Below are 18,040 nucleotides of genomic sequence, written 5' to 3' on the forward strand. Positions count from 1 at the left end.
CTCCCCCACCCCCCACAGAAGGCAGTTTGCTAGTCTTTACAATCTGATTTTTAAATGTTTGCTAGCAATTATTTGCAAAGTTGTTTCTTCCTGGTGCTTTTTTCTAAGGAAGCTCAGAAACTAGGCAGAGACCAACATCTCACATGCTATAAGGGCAAAATGGTACCTGATTTAGACAGAAAAGGTGATACCAGAAGCCAATTAAAAAAGTCAGAATTTCTTATCTGTCATGTCAGTGGAGAAGGAAAAAGTTTATAATCAAACAACAGATAGAGAGAAGATTATAAAATGCAAAATGGATAATTATGGCTCCATTAAATCAGACAGGTTTTGCACAAACAAACCAATGCAGCAAAGATTAGAAGGAAAGCAGAAAATTGGGAAATAATTTTTATGGCTAGTGTCTCTGATAAAGTAGATAATTTCAAAAGTAGATAAAGACTCACATTTATAAGAATACAAATCATTCCCCAATTGATAAATGGTCAAAGGAGATGAACAGGCAATTTTCAGATGAAAATATTAAAAGATATCTATAGTCAGAGGAAAAAAACGTTCTAAATCCTGGGAGGACTCTAGAGGTACAAAAGGGTTATTGTAGGGCACAGACCTTCCACAGGATGGAGGGCCGGGCTTGGGGAGGGGCTGAGAAGCACCTTGACTGGGGTGGGGGCTCTTGGGATGGGGAGGATCTTCGGAGATGGAGTTGCCTGGAAGCAGAGCAGGGAATGGAGATACTACTGTTCCTTTCTTTTGATGTGGGGAGGAGCTGGGGAGGGCCCCGCCTTCTCGGCACTGGGCCCTTTGACTTGAGGTCACTTCCCCTAACTCCGGGAATTTGTTCTTCTTTCCCTTGGAGCCAAGTTCGAGCAGCTCTCTTGGCGCCAGCCCTGTGCATGCAGGTAGGTCAGGCCCCGGGGCCAGGAGGCTCTTGCCTTCTGGAGGCACAAACTGCCTTGGGGTTTCTCCTTCCTCTTCTGATCTCATGAGGACCCCAGGAGCCCTCTCATTCATGTGGCTGACGTCCCCAGACGCTCCCCCATGCTATTTCTTATCCAGGCTTCACTCCACAGCCCAGATGTCCCGGAGAGCCATTCCCCATCTTTCCCCTCCTGTGCTCTTCAGAACTCCCCTGCAGGGAGCTCTACCTTCCTTCCTATCAGGCCCGGTCTGTCCTGTCTCCTTGTTGCTTGTTCTGAAATTTGTTTTTCCTGCCAGGAGCCCTGACTCCCTGAAAGAATCCTGTATCCTGCCTCCTTGACCCCCAGATTTACCTGGGACTCAACTCCAGTGTTTCTGCTTGGCCTCTTTTAACTGGTTCTGGGGTTCTCCTGCTGGCTTCCTATCAGGTCCCAACCATCTACTCCCCTGAATCAAGATCCCTTCCAGGGACCAGAGAAGCAGCCTCCAGAGAAGCAGCCAAGTCCCAAATCCTACTTATACCCCAGCACTCAGTAACCTTTTTTCAGGATCAGCCACCCCCTCCAGGATCCCTTTTATCACCTAAATGTCCCCTCTTCTCTCTCCAACTTTCTTACAATGTGCGGCCTCCCGGACCCTTCCTTATCCTGGCCTCCTGCTTCCTTGGGATGAGGCAGAAGAGGAGTGGGAAAGAAAATCATTTTATTTCCAAGTCTGACTTTCCTTGTTTCCTCCTTCCCTCTCTTGTTCTGACTCATTCCCTTAGGACATGGTCCTGGCCTTTGTCATTCCTCTGGGGCCTCACACCCTCTGTAAAATCCTTTCAGGCCAGCTTCTTGCCCTGGAAGAGAAAGTTCCTCCTCTGGAATCCTCCCTCTCCAGATCTGTCTGCTAAGGACCCAGCCAGATCCAAGTTGGGAATCTAGAGCCAGTGGGAATGGCCTCTGGGAGCTGCAGACCCCCAGCCCAGGTGAGTGCTATCTATCCATGGATTTGACCAATATTAGACAAAGAGAATATTCCCATGATGATAATGATGATGATGTTCTTCATTCTTTTTTTTGAATTATAGAGATTTTATTTATTTTGAGTTTTACAATTTTTCTCCCAGTCTTACCTCCCTCCCCCTACCCCCCCATAGAAAGCAATTTGTCAGTCTTTACATTGTATCCATGGTATGCATTGATCTAAGTTGAATGTGATGAGAGAGAAATCATATCTTTAAGGAAGAAACATAAAGTATAAGAAACACCAAGGTTAGACAATAAGATATCAGGTTTTTTTTCCCCAAATTAAAGGTAATAGTCCTTGGTCCAACTCCACAATTGTTTCTCTGGATACAGATGGCATTCTCCTTTGCAGACAGCCCCAAATTATCCCTGATTGTTGTACTGATGGAATGAGCGAGTCCATCAAGGTTGATCATCAATCACTCCCATGTTGCTGTTAGGGTGTACAGTGTTTTTCTGGTTCTGCTCATCTCACTCAGCACCAGTTCATGCAAATCCCTCCAAGGCTGGCCTGAATTTCCATCCCTCCTGGTTTCTGATATAACTATAGTGTTCCATGGATATTCTTCTTGAAGAAGACCATGTCATCAGGGAGGTGATGCTATGACAAGAAGGTGAATTGGATTTGTGTGAAGGGGGGACTGTGCTAAGTCACCAGCCTCACTTTCTCTTCAGAACCATCTGAGTTCATTGGTCATATGAGGACAAGATGGCCCTGGATAAGAGGAAAAGAGGGTGAAGTGATTTTCCCAAGGTCACACAGCTAGTAAATGTCAACGGTTAGAATTGAACTTCTCTCCTGATTGTAAGAGGAATACTCTATGCATTTCCATAGATCTAAGAGTCTATGGTGCTGGCAATATAGATATGGATTGTTTCTGCCCCAATACAGTTATAAAGTATCAATACTTCCCTGCTCTCTTCTTTTGTGTTTTGGACTTATTTACTATCACTTTGGCATCTAAAGCAACAATTCCCTATGCCCCTCGCCAAACCCAAATTTGCTCTCCCCTGTATGTTTTTTAAATTCTCCTTTATTACAATCAAGTCATAAGGTTAGTCACTTCACTTAGTAGTCTCTTCCATAGGAAGAGATCCCTTCCATAGGGATCTTGCATGCCTACTCCACACATACATACATACATACATACATACATACATATACCTTCTCCCCCCTCCTCTCTGTCCTTAGGGCCAAGCTCTCTCTTGTAGGAGCTGAAGGAAACCCCTCATGATTGAATCTTGCCTGGACAGGCTTAGGGAGAACCCTGAGAGCTTCCTTGACTCTTGTCCTTGACTGTGTCTAGGCAGAAATTGGGCTCCTGGTGCTGCTCATTTTCTTCTGCCTCTGCTCCACACACACATCTTCCTGGTTTTCTCTGAATTCTTTTCATTTATCATTTCTTAAGTCAAGTCATTAAATATTAGAAATTGGCTCCTCTGGGCCAGGGACTGTTTTCTCTGTGGATACAAGACCAGCTGATAGATATAAGAAACAATTCATTCACAAAGGAAGGAAAAACCAGACCCTGCTCTCCAGGAACTGCCAGACTAATATGGAGACAGCTTTGTCACGAGCATTCCCTCTAAGTGGAGATGGGAGGCATTCTGATAGGGAAGTTTCCAGCAGTTCCAGGGACCTGGAAAAGCTTGTTTTCAGAGGGTGAGATTTTAGCTGAGATGTGAAGGAAGCCAGGAGGACCAGGGGAGAAGGGAGTATTTCTGAGCATGAGAGAAGGTCATTGGAAAGGTTCAGAGTCAGGGGAAGGAGAGTCTTAGTCAAGGATCAGATTAAGTCCCAAAGTAATGTAGCCATGACAGAAATGAGCTGACTCTGCAGGAGTCTCCTTAAATGTGGGAGGATGGAGAAAGAAAGAAGTTTGGAAATTTCTGTGGGGAGTGAATTAGAGAACCAATCATCCATCAATAAAAAAGATTGCCTTCCTCCAGTGAGAGTCCACATTGTGAATAAAAGCTTTGAAGTGAAGAATACTTAATAAAGAGACTGGAATGAAAAGGAAATGTATGTAAATTCTTGGGTATTTCAAAAAAATTGAGAAAAGGAGGCAACAAAGTGGTGAAGTGGGTAGAACACCAGCCCTGGAGTCAGGAGTACCTGAGTTCAAATCCAACCTGAGACACAATTATTTAGTTGTGTGACCCTGGGCAAATCACTGAGAGAGAGAGAGAGAGAGAGAGAGAGAGAGAGAGAGAAAACCAAAGAATTCCTTACTTGTCCAGGAGATAAACAATAGAAATAAAGTAACTTTCGAATGAAGTATGGATGATAAATAGAACAAAATTTTGTTGCTTTAAAGAAGAAATCAAAATGATGGCAAAGTACAAATTTTATTCACATAAGAGAGAATTGCTCCAAAAGAATAGAAACTTTACAAGAGTGAATTATATCAGTAGGTAATGGAAATGGAACAAAATGAGATGCAAGACCAACAGTTTCATAGCACATTGGTCAAACTTGAATTCCACATTTGGCAGGATGGAGAATTAGGTGATCAATTCCAGGTACCAGTGTATTTTCAGATCTGACTAATCTCCCTCATGTCATTCATCAATTCAACTCCTACCTCATTCTTTTGATTCTTGTTCTCCCTAGTCCCAGAATTCTAGGGGTATGTTGAGATCCTTTATTTCTCTCTTTTTTTTACTTTTTTTTAAATTTAAGGCAATGGTGTTAAGTGACTTGCCCAAGGTCACACAGCTAAGCAATTATTAAGTGTCTGAGGCCAGATTTGAATTCAGGTCCTCCTGACTCCAGGGCCAGTACTCTATCCACTATGCCACCTGGCTGCCCCAAGATCCTTTATTTCTCACAAGGAAACTGGCATTGTCCTTTTCATGAATTAAATAAAACCCAAACATGGTTAAAAAATATTTCCTTTATTGGGGCAACTAGGTGGCACAGTGAATAGAGCTCCAGCCCAGGAGTTAGGAGTGCTGGAGTTCAAATCTGGTCTCAGACACTTAATAATTTCCTAGCTATGTGATCTTGGGCAAGTCACTTAACCCCAAAGCCTTGCAAAAAAAAATAATTTCTTTTATTAAAAAATAAAGGAAACTTCTTTTCACTTTCTTTTTCATTTATACCTAAATTTCAAAATTAAGAAAGAAATGACATTTAGAAATAAAAGCAACTAAAATATAAAGGCAAGAGATTTCCATTCTGATACATAATACCCAAAGCCACCTCAAGCCCTCAATATAATAATAGAGATCTCTTTTCTCCTTGACTGGAAACAATCTCGTGCCACTGAGTTCAGATTGTGATTACTATCTCTTAAGATTGCTCTTCATGTCTTCATAGGACTAAGACTCAAGAACCTCTTTCCTCTATCTTTCATTCCTTTTAGTAATCACAGGAAAGTTCCCCTCTCTTCCCTCATTCCTAAATATCTAGTTCCTTCCGACATCGCACTAAATCTTCATGGACTTTGCTTTATGAGACCTTATTTTTGTTCTAATGAAGAGGATTTTTCACCTCACCTCTCTTTCTCCTGCAGTGATCCTCCTACCTGTTTCTGTAGGGACATGTATCTGTAGTAACACATTTATCAACTTTTTTCCAACAGCAAATATAGAAAGCTCTCCTAGAGTTACATTGGATTTTTCCTGTGATTCTTTGTGTTGATTCTGACCTCATGAGGACATGAACTTTGGGGAAATCCTTCCTTTGTGTGTGTTTGTTCCTGGGCATCAATGAACGTTGGACTAGATGGATTCTGAAGTCTCATCTGTAAAACTTATGATTTTTTCCATGGTTTAGGAGCTGGTGACTTTCAAGGATGTGTTTGTAGAATTCACTTGGGACGAGTGGGGCCTCTTGGACCCTCATCAGAAAGAGCTGTACAAGGACGTCATGCTGGAGACTGCCTGGAACATGATATGTGTGGGTAAGGACACTTTCCTTGGTAACTGAATCTACCATCAAAGAAACTGTCTTCCTTCCCTCCCTCATGTGCAAGGTTTGGAGCACTTCTCAGTTCTGAGAAAGACAAAAACACTGCTCTCCTGTGACCACGAGAGGGGGTCCTCCTGCCTGGTTTTCCTCCAAAGGCCTCTTTGGTCTATGTAACAGAGAGCTGGGGGTTTCCTTTCTTGCCCCTGAGGCTGTCTCTTGCTGGTTCTGGGGATCCTGGGGTCAAAGATCAAAGTAGTCTTGGAGAATCTCAGCCTTGGAGCTCAAGGTAAAAAGAAACCTTAAGTTGTAGCTCTTTGATCCTAATTTTATACTCAGAAGCCTGATAGAACTAGTGTGTTCTTGGTCCTCCTTCAAACATCCCCCCAATTCTAGAACATATGGTAGAAAAGGAAGAGAAGAAGGCAAGAATTTATATTGACTGAAATGTGCCAGTCAATGAGCTAAGGCTTTCTTTACAAATATTTTCTTAATTGATCCTCACAAGTAAGCCAGATGATAATATTCTCATTTTAGATTGTAGGAAACTGAAGCAAACAGTTTATATACTTAAACTCAGATACTTCAGTCAAAATTGTCTGAGACTGGATTTGAAATCAGGGCTTCCTGAATCCAGGTCCAACATTTTCCACACTGTCTTGCCAACTGCGCTTTAGTTTTCAGGTGATGGAATCTATGAAATCAGTCAATCCTTCTATGAAAGAAGTATAGAAAAGTGATTTGTCTGCTTTCAAATGACCTCCTTCCCCTCTCTGACCAAAGTTCCCCAAAACAAAAAAATAAATGATCCTTGAGGTTTTTCTGGAAAGCATCTGGTAACCCTTCCTCCATGCCCCATTTCCCTGAAAAGATCCACATTGCCCATGTTTATCCTTTTTGCCCTTTGATTCCCACCCCTAGGTGTACCAGTTCCTAGAGAAGATTTGATCTCCCATTTGGAGAACAGTGAAGGATCATACCTGCTGGTACAAGAAGACCCCAGAACCTCCTGTCCAGGTGTGTTAAATGGAAGCAAGTTCTTGAGGGCCGTTATCAGTCGCGGCAGCTGAAAGTCACAAGGGAGGGAATACTAGACATGGGGCAGGAAGACATGATGGCTAATCTTGTTTTAGCAGTGGAATCCTGGTCGAATCACCGAACATCAATTTCACCATCTGTGATATAAAGGAGCTGGGAAGCATGGCCTTTTCCTACCCTTCCAGGGATCAGACTATGGTCCTATAGGATCCACTGTTTGGAACTTTGGATCATGGAACTCTCCTGCAACCAATGGAGAAATTCTGAATACTGTGGATAAGTTAACCCGGCCATTTGCTTTCCAGGGAGAGGTACATATTGATAATGAAGTTGTTACATGTATTTCCAGAATTAATTCAGTGCTTGGCAGGCTCCTCAAGAAAGTGTGGGAAACAATAGGTAGTAGACTACCAAACTGGAGGTCTGTGAGCCCTTGTGCTGACCTCATGTTGTAGGCCTGTGAAACTTGGACAGTTAAACTACTAAGCATGCCAACATTTCTACAGAGAGTGCAACTGTGATGGATTGGTCATGTTCTAAGTACAAAGCTTGCCAAAAAGATTGTTTTATGAAAAACTAACACAGGGGAAAGTGTTTGCCATGGGATCAGAAACATCAACACAAGCACACTCAATAACTCTAGGACTGATTGTGCTGCATGGAGATATTAGCACAGGACTTCCCAGCATAGGATGCCCTCCTCAGAGAGGCAGCTGTGCTCCATAAGTAAGGAGGAAGGGAAGCAACTCCAAGAAAACATGAGCTGGGCAAGTTCCTTGGGTGTTCACATGGACTATTTGTCCAACTGAATTGAATACAGTTTAAATTGTCTCTAACGTAGTGAAGTGGTTTTGATCTTCAGTAACAAAGGATAAGGACCAATCCAAAACTATGTTTCAGACTAAGTGCCAAGATTCAGAGAAAGGGAGGGTATGTCTCTTAATGAGAGAGCAATGGAAAAGAAAACTTAGAATTATGTCAAAACATTATATAAGGAAGCTTTCCTCATGTGAGAAAGGAATAAAGGCAGAAAAGAAGGCATCTTTTTACATGTGATGAGGGAGTTTTGGGGTTGTTTTTTTTTAGATTTTTAGATTTTTTAAGGCAATGGGGTTAAGTGGCTCGCCCAAGGCCACACAGCTCAGTAATTATTAAGTGTCTGAGGTCAGATTCGAACCCAGATACTCCTGACTCCAAGGCTGGTGCTCTATCCACTGCACCACCTAGATGCCCTGATGAGGGAGTTTTAAAAAGTTCTTGGGAAATGTCCAATTGTTATAATGAAACATGAGGCCAAATTCTTTGCTGCAAGGATGGGGACAGGGGAGCAAGTCTTATGGGAATGCTGGGAAGGAAGGAAAATATTGAGAGAAGCTACGGTGGTGAGTGGCATAGGGAGTCAGGGAGAGGTCAAAGAAATGACTTTTCACAAAGCAGGTTGAGATGATGTTACCTAAATTTGCTGTGGAGGCTAGCAGCCTCTAGGGAGAGGATTAGGGTCTTATAGACCCTCTCACAGATTTTGTGATTCCCTGAAGTATTCCACAGAATGGGATAGGCACTTGAATCTGCAACATCATTGCCCACAGTTGGGATATCCCCCCCCACCAGTTTTAGGCTGCTTGTCTGACTGTGAAGACTACTAGATATAATTACACTAAAACATGAAATTGTACCATGAAAACCAAGGAACTGTGTACATTATCTGACTCTCAGACAAAGATCAAAGACTTCACTACTCAAAGGCATCTTTATTTCAAAAAGTATGGCAGCTACAATCGATGCAGAGAACCAGAATCATAACCTCCGGGAGTCCCCTAAAATATGCTAGCATAGCCATAGAGACATAGAAGCCCCATAGAAGCATAGCCACAGAGACATAGAAGAATATAAAATCATAAAGAAGGAAAAAATCATGTGGAGGCTGTGCGTCAGGGATATTTTCTTGGTCCTGTGAGTAATTATAGACTTCTACTCCAGGGTGAGATGATAGTTCACTCCCTACAATCAAGTGGTAATAATAATTGTTAACCAGCTTATGTAGTTAAGAAAGTAATGAAGTTAAAGGTTAAAGCATCCAACCAACCTTGGATTTATAAAATGTTATGTTACTTTTTTGGAGTACATTTTTCTTAATATTCATTAATTTGTATTAATGCAGCAATACCTCTTAAATGGTATTACAGACATGTGAAATGGACTATTTCCACTCACCACTTGTTTAATCTGCTGCTTACACAATAGTCTGTACACACTTCCAAAAATAAACAAGTCAATCTGCAATAACAAGAGCTTTATGCTTTAAAACAACAACAAAAAAAAGGGAATGGATAAAGGTTATCTAGTACTATGGACAGAGGTTGCCCAGTCACTGAGTTTTATCTTTTGTCAGAGAGGTTGATTAGACAAATGTCATTCTGAACTTCCTGGCCTGAGATGAAAATGTAATGAGAATGTTGGTTTTGCCTGTGTTGCAGGTTTGTGGTGAGACTCTTTGAAAATTACATCAATTTGTAGGGGGCGGCTAGGTGGGCACCTGCCCTGGAGTCAGGAGGACCTGAGTTCAAATTCGGTCTCAGATACTTAATAATGAGCTAACTGTGTGGCCTTGGGCAAGCCATTTAACCCCATTGCCTTGCTGAAACCTAAAAAAAAAATCAATCAGTCAATCAACTTGAGATTGTAAACTAATGCCATTTTCAAATGATTGATTCTGTCCATTTGAGTTTGAAGACTCTTCTGCTATCTTAGGGAAACATTACAAATTGGTTTCCTTTCTGTCAATTTAGGAGTGTGTTTTTATTGTGTTTCTCCATGTGTCTTTTGACTAGTCTTTTTTGTTGTTTCCTTCAGATGGAAAGAGGAGAAATGAATTGAGGGAGACGACTTCAAAATTGACTATTTCTGTGGAATCATCACCAGAGCAAAGATATAAGACTGTTGCTCACTGTGACCTCCAATTGAGGGAAATCTGTGCCTCTGAAATCAAGACTAAGAAAAAGCAGACGAGTTACTGTGACTTTGATAAAGATAGAATGAGTATTGGGCAACATTCAGTCCTAATTCTCTATAAGAAAATGTCAGAAAATGACTGTCCTCAGGACAATAAATGTAGCAAATACTTTATTGAACAGTTAGAGGTTTCTAAGTCTCATGAAAAGTCTCTTGAAGTACAATCTTATCAATATGAGATGGCCTCCAGCTTGAACGCAGAAGTCATTAGGCCTCAGAACAGCCAAGTTGGAGAAAGGACTAATAACTGTAATGAAGGTGAGAAGGATTTGAGCCCTAATTCAGGGCTCATTGACCACCAGAAAATTGACAATGGAAAGAAACATAGTTACAGTCAATGTGGTAAAGCTTTTAAGGGACAGTCTTCCTTCAGTCACCTTCAGAAATTTCATACTAGAAAAATGCTATCTAAATGCATGCAATGGGAAATTGCCTTCAGGACAGAGTCATCACTTATTTCCCAACAGAGAATTCACACTACGGCGAAGCCCCATGAGTGTGGTGAATGTGCTAAATCTTTCAGTGAAAAGTCATCTCTCATCAAACATCAGAGAATCCACACTGGAGAGAAACCTTATGAATGTAATGACTGTGGAAAGACTTTCAATTGGAAAAGCAATCTTACTAGGCATCAGAGAGTTCACGCTGGAGAGAATTCTTATGAATGTAATCACAATGGAAAGACTTTCAGTTTGAACAGCAATCTTGCTAGTCATCAGAAAATCCACACTGAAGGGAAACATTATGAATGTAATTGTTGTGGAAAGATTTTCCAAAGTAACTACCAACTTATTACACATCAGAGAATTCACACTGGAGAGAGATTTTATGAATGTAATCAATGTGGAAAGACTTTCAGCGAGAGATCTAGTCTTGTTGTACATCAGAGAATCCACACTGGAGAAAAACCTTATAAATGTAATGAATGTGGAAAGACTTTCGGTCGTAGCTTCACTCTTAGCCTACATCTGAGAATCCACACCGGAGAGAAACCTTATGAATGTAGTCAATGTGGAAAGACTTTCAGAGTGAATTCCAGTCTTGTGAAACATCAGAGAATCCACACTGGAGAGAAACCTTATGAATGTAATCAATGTGGAAAGACTTTCAGAGTGAATTCCAGTCTTGTGAAACATCAGAGAAGCCACACTGGAGAGAAACCTTACCTATGTAATCAGTGTGGAAAGACTTTCACACATAGCTCCAGTGTTGCTGCACATCAGAGAATTCACACTGGGGAGAAGCCTTATGAATGTAATCAGTGTGGAAAGACTTTCACATACAGCTCCAGTGTTGCTGCACATCAGAGAATTCACACTGGGGAGAAACCTTATGAATGCAATCAGTGTGGAAAGACTTACCGCTGGAAAAACCTTCTTGCTGATCATCAGAGATTGTGCTAAATGGGGACACATTTTTGGATGGAGATCCCCAGACATCAGAATACTCACAAGGAAATTGGAATCATTTAAACGGATATTATAGGAATGTCTTGTGATATTGGTTATATTGGAATGTACATTGGAGAAATTCTACTGGAGATACAAATAATGGATTTAATTAGCAAGAAAAGAACTTTTGCTAAAGCTAATGAAAACCATAATTGCAGATATAATAAGGTATCTTAAATTTCATCCAGTGCATTATGCCCTATAAAAGTAAATAATTTTTCTATAAAATACTATTATTTTTAGTCTATTCAGAAATATTATGTAGTGTTTGTTTCCTGTAACTTCAACAGGCATTCCTCCAGTTTTTAATACTGTGTTCTTTCCTGTTCTTTATTAACACAAAAACTCTGGCAAAAATATTTTGATAACTTTTGGACATTGATGGCTTTGTAATCTCTTTTAGCTGGTGACTGAAACTTGTGTAAAATGTGTGATATGAATGGTATCATAGGATGTGAATTCAAATTCAGTCTCTGAAATTTTCTAGATGTGTGACCTTGAGCAAATCATTTAAACTATTATTGCCTCAGTTTTTCCCATCTCTAGAATGTATATACCAAAGAATGGAAGCAACATGGCAGAATAAAAGCAGGAACTCACCTCACCTCTTCCAAATTCTCCTCCAAACAACTTTAAAATGATGCCTCTCAATAAATTCTGGAGTGCCAATACCAGGATATGATAAACAATACTCCAGTCCTCGCAACTTAGAAGTTTGGGAGGACAGGAAGAGACAAGAGAAGAGTTCAGGAAGAGATATAAAAATGATAATCTTTGTAGATCAGTTCAGTTACAGATATTGTACAAATTTCTCTGTACAGGCCAATAAGGAGGGTAATGATTTTTCCCATTTCCCAAATGATTTAAGAATTTACTTTTCTTTCCCAGGTCCTTTGTGACCATCATGGTATGGTTTCCATTACCCATACATTTTTTTTTTAGGCTTTTGCAAGGCAAATGGGGTTAAGTGGCCACATAGCTAGATACCCATATGTTTTTAAGTATCCTATAATTTTAGGGCTCATTCTTGACTATTTTGTTTAAAATATTTTTTTCTCAAATTTGGACAGGGGAGCATGGCATGGCATTATAAGGATTACCAGGCATAAGATTCCATTTCCAACCCAAATGTCAACAAAAAAAGAGAAAAGAAGGCAAATGATGGACTTTTTTTTTTTTTAGTTTTTGCAAAGCAATGGGGTTAAGTGGTTTGCCCAAGACCACACAGCTGGGTAATTATTAAGTATTTGAGGCCACATTTGAACTCAGGTACTCCTGACTCCAGGGCCGGGGCTCTATCCACTGCACAATCTAGCTGCCCCACTGGAGTTTTTTTAATAGAAAAAAGGAAATTCTGCAATAAAAAAATGAAGATCTTATAAATGCCATATTGAATTTCTTGACTGTTCAAAAGCAAAAACAAGCTATCTTTAAATATACATGATACAAATTATTTCACATGCAATCTTTTCTGCTCTCTATTGTATATGACATCCTTCTGTTATTTTGTGTTTAAGAATTTCCAAATTAAAAAAATGAAATATCATTGGTTTCCGTTTTATAATTATCATTACTTTGACAGGCATAGGAAGTGTTGGGTCACACAACATAGGAAGACAAACTATTTTAGCTTCATGAGAAATTTGTAGCCAAAATATCCGCATGTCAACTGAATATGTGCATGTAGATAGCCTAGTCTACAGAATACACCTCATTTATATAGCCTTGAGCAATTACCTCTGATTTCTTCACTTTTGTCAAATGTTGCTCCCCAGTGAACAGAACATTGATTCTCATCCTTTATCCTGTTTTCAAGAACATGGAGATAACTCTTTTCATATAATCCTGCAGTTTTTATCAGCAAATTGATTGCTTCCTTTTTTGTTTGTAAACTCATGGAGGGAAACAATTTTCCCCCTCTTGGACAAGATTCTATTATATTTTCATACGAAATTTAACCATGGGGGTGGCTAGGGGGCACAGTGGATAAAGCATCAGCCCTGGAGTCAGGAGGACACTTAATAATCACCTAGCTGTGTGGCCTTGGGCAAGCCACTTAATCCCATTGCCTTGCAAAAACACCTCAAAAACCTAAAAAACCAATTTAACCATGCAAATTGTCCTCCTAATCCTTTCTATTTTTTAATTCTTTTCAAAGCAGCATCAACAGAAATGATACCCAGATTACAGAAAGGTAATAGATCTAGAACATACCCAGAACTAATGCAACACAGTATTACCATGGGATGAATCAAGAATCCAGCAAGGCTGTTGCCTTAGGTATGTCAAATCCTCTGGCAGTGTCTGTCCCATTCCTTCAGTGAGCGCCTCTTGTACCTCTCTCAAGTGTCTGAGCATGTCCTTTTTGGCCATTTGTGAGGTCACTGTCCCAAGAAAGGGCCTTAATTCCAACCATGATATTCCCTCACTCCCCTTCAACCGTCATTCATGTTCCAGGTCAACTGGAAAATTCTCCTCCACAGTTATCTTGATACAGTGGCCAAACATGAATCAGTATGACTGGAAATGGCTCTGGGTGCCAGGCAATTAGGATTAAGTCATCAAAGTCACAAAACAATCAGGTTTAAGTGACTTGTCCAAAGTCACAAAGCTAGTGTCCAGTGTCTGGAAAAAAAGGTTAGAACCCAGGTCCTCCAGACTGCAATCTAGCTGTGCCAACCAAAAAAAAAAAAATGGAAAGTAAATGGAAAGAACAAGACTAGCTCAATAGGAATTCAGTGTGGGAAAACATTCAGTTCAAGTTTATCTTAAATCAGAATATTCAGAGTGAGTTGCGAAATGAGGGCAAACCTTTTCATAGAAGAGGGAGGTCCCTAGACATCAGAATGAAAAATCTTGGGGCCGCTAGGTGGTGCAGTGAATAGAGCACTGGCCTTGGAGTCATGAGTACCTGGGTTCAAATCCAGTCTCAGACACTTAGTAATTACCTAGCTGTGTGACCTTGGGCAAGCCACTTAACCCCATTGCCTTGAAAAATCGAAAAAAAATAGAATGAAAAATCTTAAAAATAATAATTGTAGAAAAGTCTTGTTATGATGAAGGTTAAGAAGTTCAGGCAACTAAGTGGTGCAGTGGATGGAGAAATGGTCTTGGAGCCTGGGGAATGGGAATTTGAATCCAGTCTTGAACACTTGACACTTAGTAGCTGTTTGACTCTGGGCAAGTCATTTAACGCTGATTGCCTCACATCCAGGTCCATCACCAGTGTCCTAATTTCTAACTGGCCACAGGACTCAGATGGCTCTGCTGGAGAAAGTGAGGCTAGGGAGTTAGCACAGTTCTCCTCACTCAAATTCACTTCATATGCTTGCCAAAGCATCACCTCCCTGATGTCATGGTCTTCAAAAATGAAGGACAATGGGGGCGGAGCCAAGTTGGCGACAGGAGAGGACCATCTCTTAGTTGCTCTGGAGCAAAACTTATAAATATAGGACTCTAACTACATTTTCAAGAGACGGAACCCACAGAGTTATCTAGTGAGGCAATTCTCCAACCCAAGGTAACCTGGAAAAGAGTGGAAAGGCTCTGCTACCCAGGTCGGAGGGGCGCCCCACCAGAGGGGTGGCCCACCAGAGTGAAGGAACTTCAGCCTCCCGGAGACAGCCCCAGGATGCTGGGAACCATAGCTCACAGCAGTGGGGGAGTTTCCTGAGCTACATTCTGGGAAGCATCAGGCACAACTTGGGGGAACAGTGGGGGAACCTCTGCCAGAGTTGAGCATGTGAAAGCCCAGCCCTCAGGCCACATAGGGCACCCCAGATCCAGGAACCAGAAGCAGGAGGAGTTGGTAAGCAGGAGCCCCCAGGGCATGAGCATGCTGAGCCTAGGGAGGGGAATGAAGAGAGAGACTGCTGAGCTTTGTCCTCTGTCCCTGGAACAGGACTCTGGGGCTCTGACCACATTCTAGGCCCCCCACATAGAACAGCAGGCCCCCCCACCTCAGCCCCATGGCAGAGGGGTGAGCTTATTTATGGTCATTAACAGACCAGGAAGGAAGACAGAGTCTCATACATGGAGATCCTTGTGGGGGTATCCCACTAATACTCAAAAGCTCAGGAAGCACCTCCAAACCATGTACAGGCTGGGTAAATGAGTAAGCAGAGAAAAAAGAGAAACACCACTGAGAAATACTTTGCCTGTGATCCCAAGAAAGATCAAAACACTCAATCTGACGTGGTAGTGGGCGGCCCTCCCTCAGCTGGGACTCTGTTCCCCGTCAAGATGCACAAGGGAAAGTCGGTCATGAGTGGCCAGTGGCGGGAGCAGCGGGAGCAGAAGAGTGCTGGCGGTGTCATGTTTAATACTGGACTTGGACAGCATATTTTGAAAAATCCTCTCATTGTTAATAGTATAAGGCTGTCTTAAGACCAACAGATGTGGTCCTAGAAGTTGGTCCTGGAACTGGAAACATGACTGTGAAACTACTAGAAAAAGCTAAAAAGGTAATTGCCTGTGAACTTGACCTACGACTGACTAGTAGCTGAACTTCATAAGAGTTCAGAGAATGCCCCAGGAAAACAAACTTCAAGTAATGGTTGGTGATGTATTGAAAACCAATTTGCCATTCTTTGATGCATGTGTAGCAAATTTGCCTTATCAGATCTCTTCCCCATTTGTCTTCAAGCTGTTGCTGCATAGACCATTTTTTAGGTGTGCTATACTTACGTTCCAGAGAGAATTTGCTCTCCATTTGGTTGCAAAACCAGGAGACAAGCTATACTGTAGACTTTCCATTAATACCCAGTTACTAGCACGAGTGGATCATCTGATGAAAGTTAGGAAGAATAATTTCAGACCTCCACCAAAAGTTGAGTCAAGTGTGGTAAGAATAGAACCTAAGAACCCACCACCACCTATCAATTTCCAGGAATGGGATGGTCTAGTGAGGATCATGTTTGTGAGAAAAAACAAGACTCTGTCTGCAGCATTTAAGTTGAGTGCAGTGCAACAGCTTTTGGAAAAAAAATTATCAAATTCACTGTTCAGTCCATAGCATTGCAATGCCAGAAGATTTCAGCATTGCAGATAAAATACAGAAAATTCTAATGGATGCAGGTTTTAGTGACAAATGGGCTCATTCCATGGACATAGATGACTTCATTAGATTGCTACATGGATTCAATGCAGAAGGCATCCATTTTTCTTAGGCAGACTAAAAAGAGGATTCTTTCAACTTACAAAGCTGTAATTTTACTTTCTTGAACTATTAAAATAATGAAGATGGACCTCTGTTTTTTATAAGAAGTACAAATGCCTTGCAGGTTTTATGACTAAAACACCCTCTCAAGCATGAAATAACTTTTTTTAAAGGCAAGTTTGTATTTAATAATCTCAGACTTTATGGAACTTTGGGCATGGGGTGGCTGTCATTGATCCTTCAGATCAAATACAATTCTTCCAAAAGTTAATAGCCGCAATACATGCACAAACATGAAATTTTCACTTCTACCCTGTTTGTCTTCTAAAACAAACATTTTTATTGTGGTAATTCTATTTTAGGGGCCTTTTTCTTATAGGGATAAGTATAAAATAATTATTCCTGATACCCCATTTATCTAAAAAAAACACTCAATCTGAATATGAAGAGGTACAAGCTCCTGCATCTAAAGACTCTAAGAAAAACAGAAATTGGGCTCAGAACATAACAGAACTCAAAAAAGACTTTGAAAATCAAGTGAGAGACATAGAGGAAAAATTGGGAAAAGAAATGAGTGATGCAGGAAAAACATGAAAATGAAGTCAGCAGCTTAGTCAAGGAAATCCAAAAAAATGCTGAAGAAAATAACATTAAAAATCAGCATAGGTCAAATGGATAAAACAGTTCAAAAAGTTATTAAGAAGACTGCTTTAAAAAGCAGAATTGGCCAGATGGAAAAGGAGATAAGAAAGCTCTCTGAGGAAAACAAATCCTTCAGATAAAGAATAGAACTCAGGGAGATTGATGAATTTACCAGAAATCAGGAATCAATACTTCAAAACCAAAAAAATGAAAAATTAGAAGAAAATGTGAAACATCTCATTGAAAAAACAACTGATATGGAAAACAGATTTAGGAAAGATAATTTAGAAATTATTGGAATACCTGAAAGTCATGATCAGGAAAAGAGCCTTGACATCATTTTCAAAGAATTATTACAGGAAAGTTGCCCTGATATCCTAGAAGCAGAGGGCAAAATAGAAATTGAGAGAATCCACCAATCCCCCCAAGAAAGAGATCTGAAAAACCAACCCCCAGGAATATTATAGCCAAGTTCCAGAACTCCCAAGTCAAAGAGAAAATATTACAAGCAGCCAGAAGGACACAATTCAAATATCATGGAGGTGCAGTCAGGATCACATAGGACTTAGCAGCAACTACATTAAAAGCTCATAGGACTTGGAATATAATATTCCAGAAGGCAAAAGAGCTCAGAATGCAACCAAGAATCAACTACCCAGAAAAACTGAATGTCCTCTTTCGGGGAAAAAGATGGACTTTCCATGAACCAGGGGAATTTCAAATGTTCCTGTTGGAATGGCCAGAGCTGAACAGAAGGTTTGATCCTCAAATACAGGACTCAGGTGAAGCATAGAGAGTGGAGGAGAAGGGTAAATTATGAGGGACTTAATGATGATGAACTATATGTATTCCTGCATAGAAAAATGACATCAATAATACTCATATGAACCTTCTC

At 40.8% G+C, this 18,040-nt stretch overlaps 1 protein-coding gene and 1 pseudogene across 1 annotated transcript; both read left to right on the forward strand.

The window, feature by feature from the left end:
• Window positions 1-1,775: 1,775 nt before the first annotated feature.
• LOC141512469 (uncharacterized) lies at window positions 1,776-11,538 on the forward strand. The gene is made up of 4 exons (XM_074221448.1): window positions 1,776-1,891; window positions 5,713-5,839; window positions 6,766-6,861; window positions 9,736-11,538. Exons 1-4 carry the CDS (start codon window positions 1,859-1,861, stop codon window positions 11,295-11,297), a joined length of 1,818 nt encoding a protein of 605 aa, XP_074077549.1. The 5' UTR covers window positions 1,776-1,858; the 3' UTR covers window positions 11,298-11,538.
• A 4,049-nt stretch (window positions 11,539-15,587) lies between these two features.
• Window positions 15,588-16,513, forward strand: LOC141492959 (dimethyladenosine transferase pseudogene; annotated as a pseudogene).
• Window positions 16,514-18,040: the final 1,527 nt, after the last annotated feature.

Source organism: Macrotis lagotis, chromosome 1 (assembly GCF_037893015.1).
Source record: "Macrotis lagotis isolate mMagLag1 chromosome 1, bilby.v1.9.chrom.fasta, whole genome shotgun sequence".
In the NCBI taxonomy this organism is placed as follows: Eukaryota; Metazoa; Chordata; class Mammalia; order Peramelemorphia; family Peramelidae; genus Macrotis; species Macrotis lagotis.

What these genes read in the sequence shown, in the direction of transcription:
- LOC141512469 (XM_074221448.1), top strand. Translation starts at nt 1,859, where the DNA reads ATGGCCTCTGGGAGCTGCAGACCCCCAGCCCAG. An exon ending in GCTGCAGACCCCCAGCCCAG is followed by an intron (nt 1,892 to 5,712) that starts GTGAGTGCTATC and finishes TCCATGGTTTAG; the next exon opens with GAGCTGGTGACTTTCAAGGA. An exon ending in CCCCAGAACCTCCTGTCCAG is followed by an intron (nt 6,862 to 9,735) that starts GTGTGTTAAATG and finishes TGTTTCCTTCAG; the next exon opens with ATGGAAAGAGGAGAAATGAA.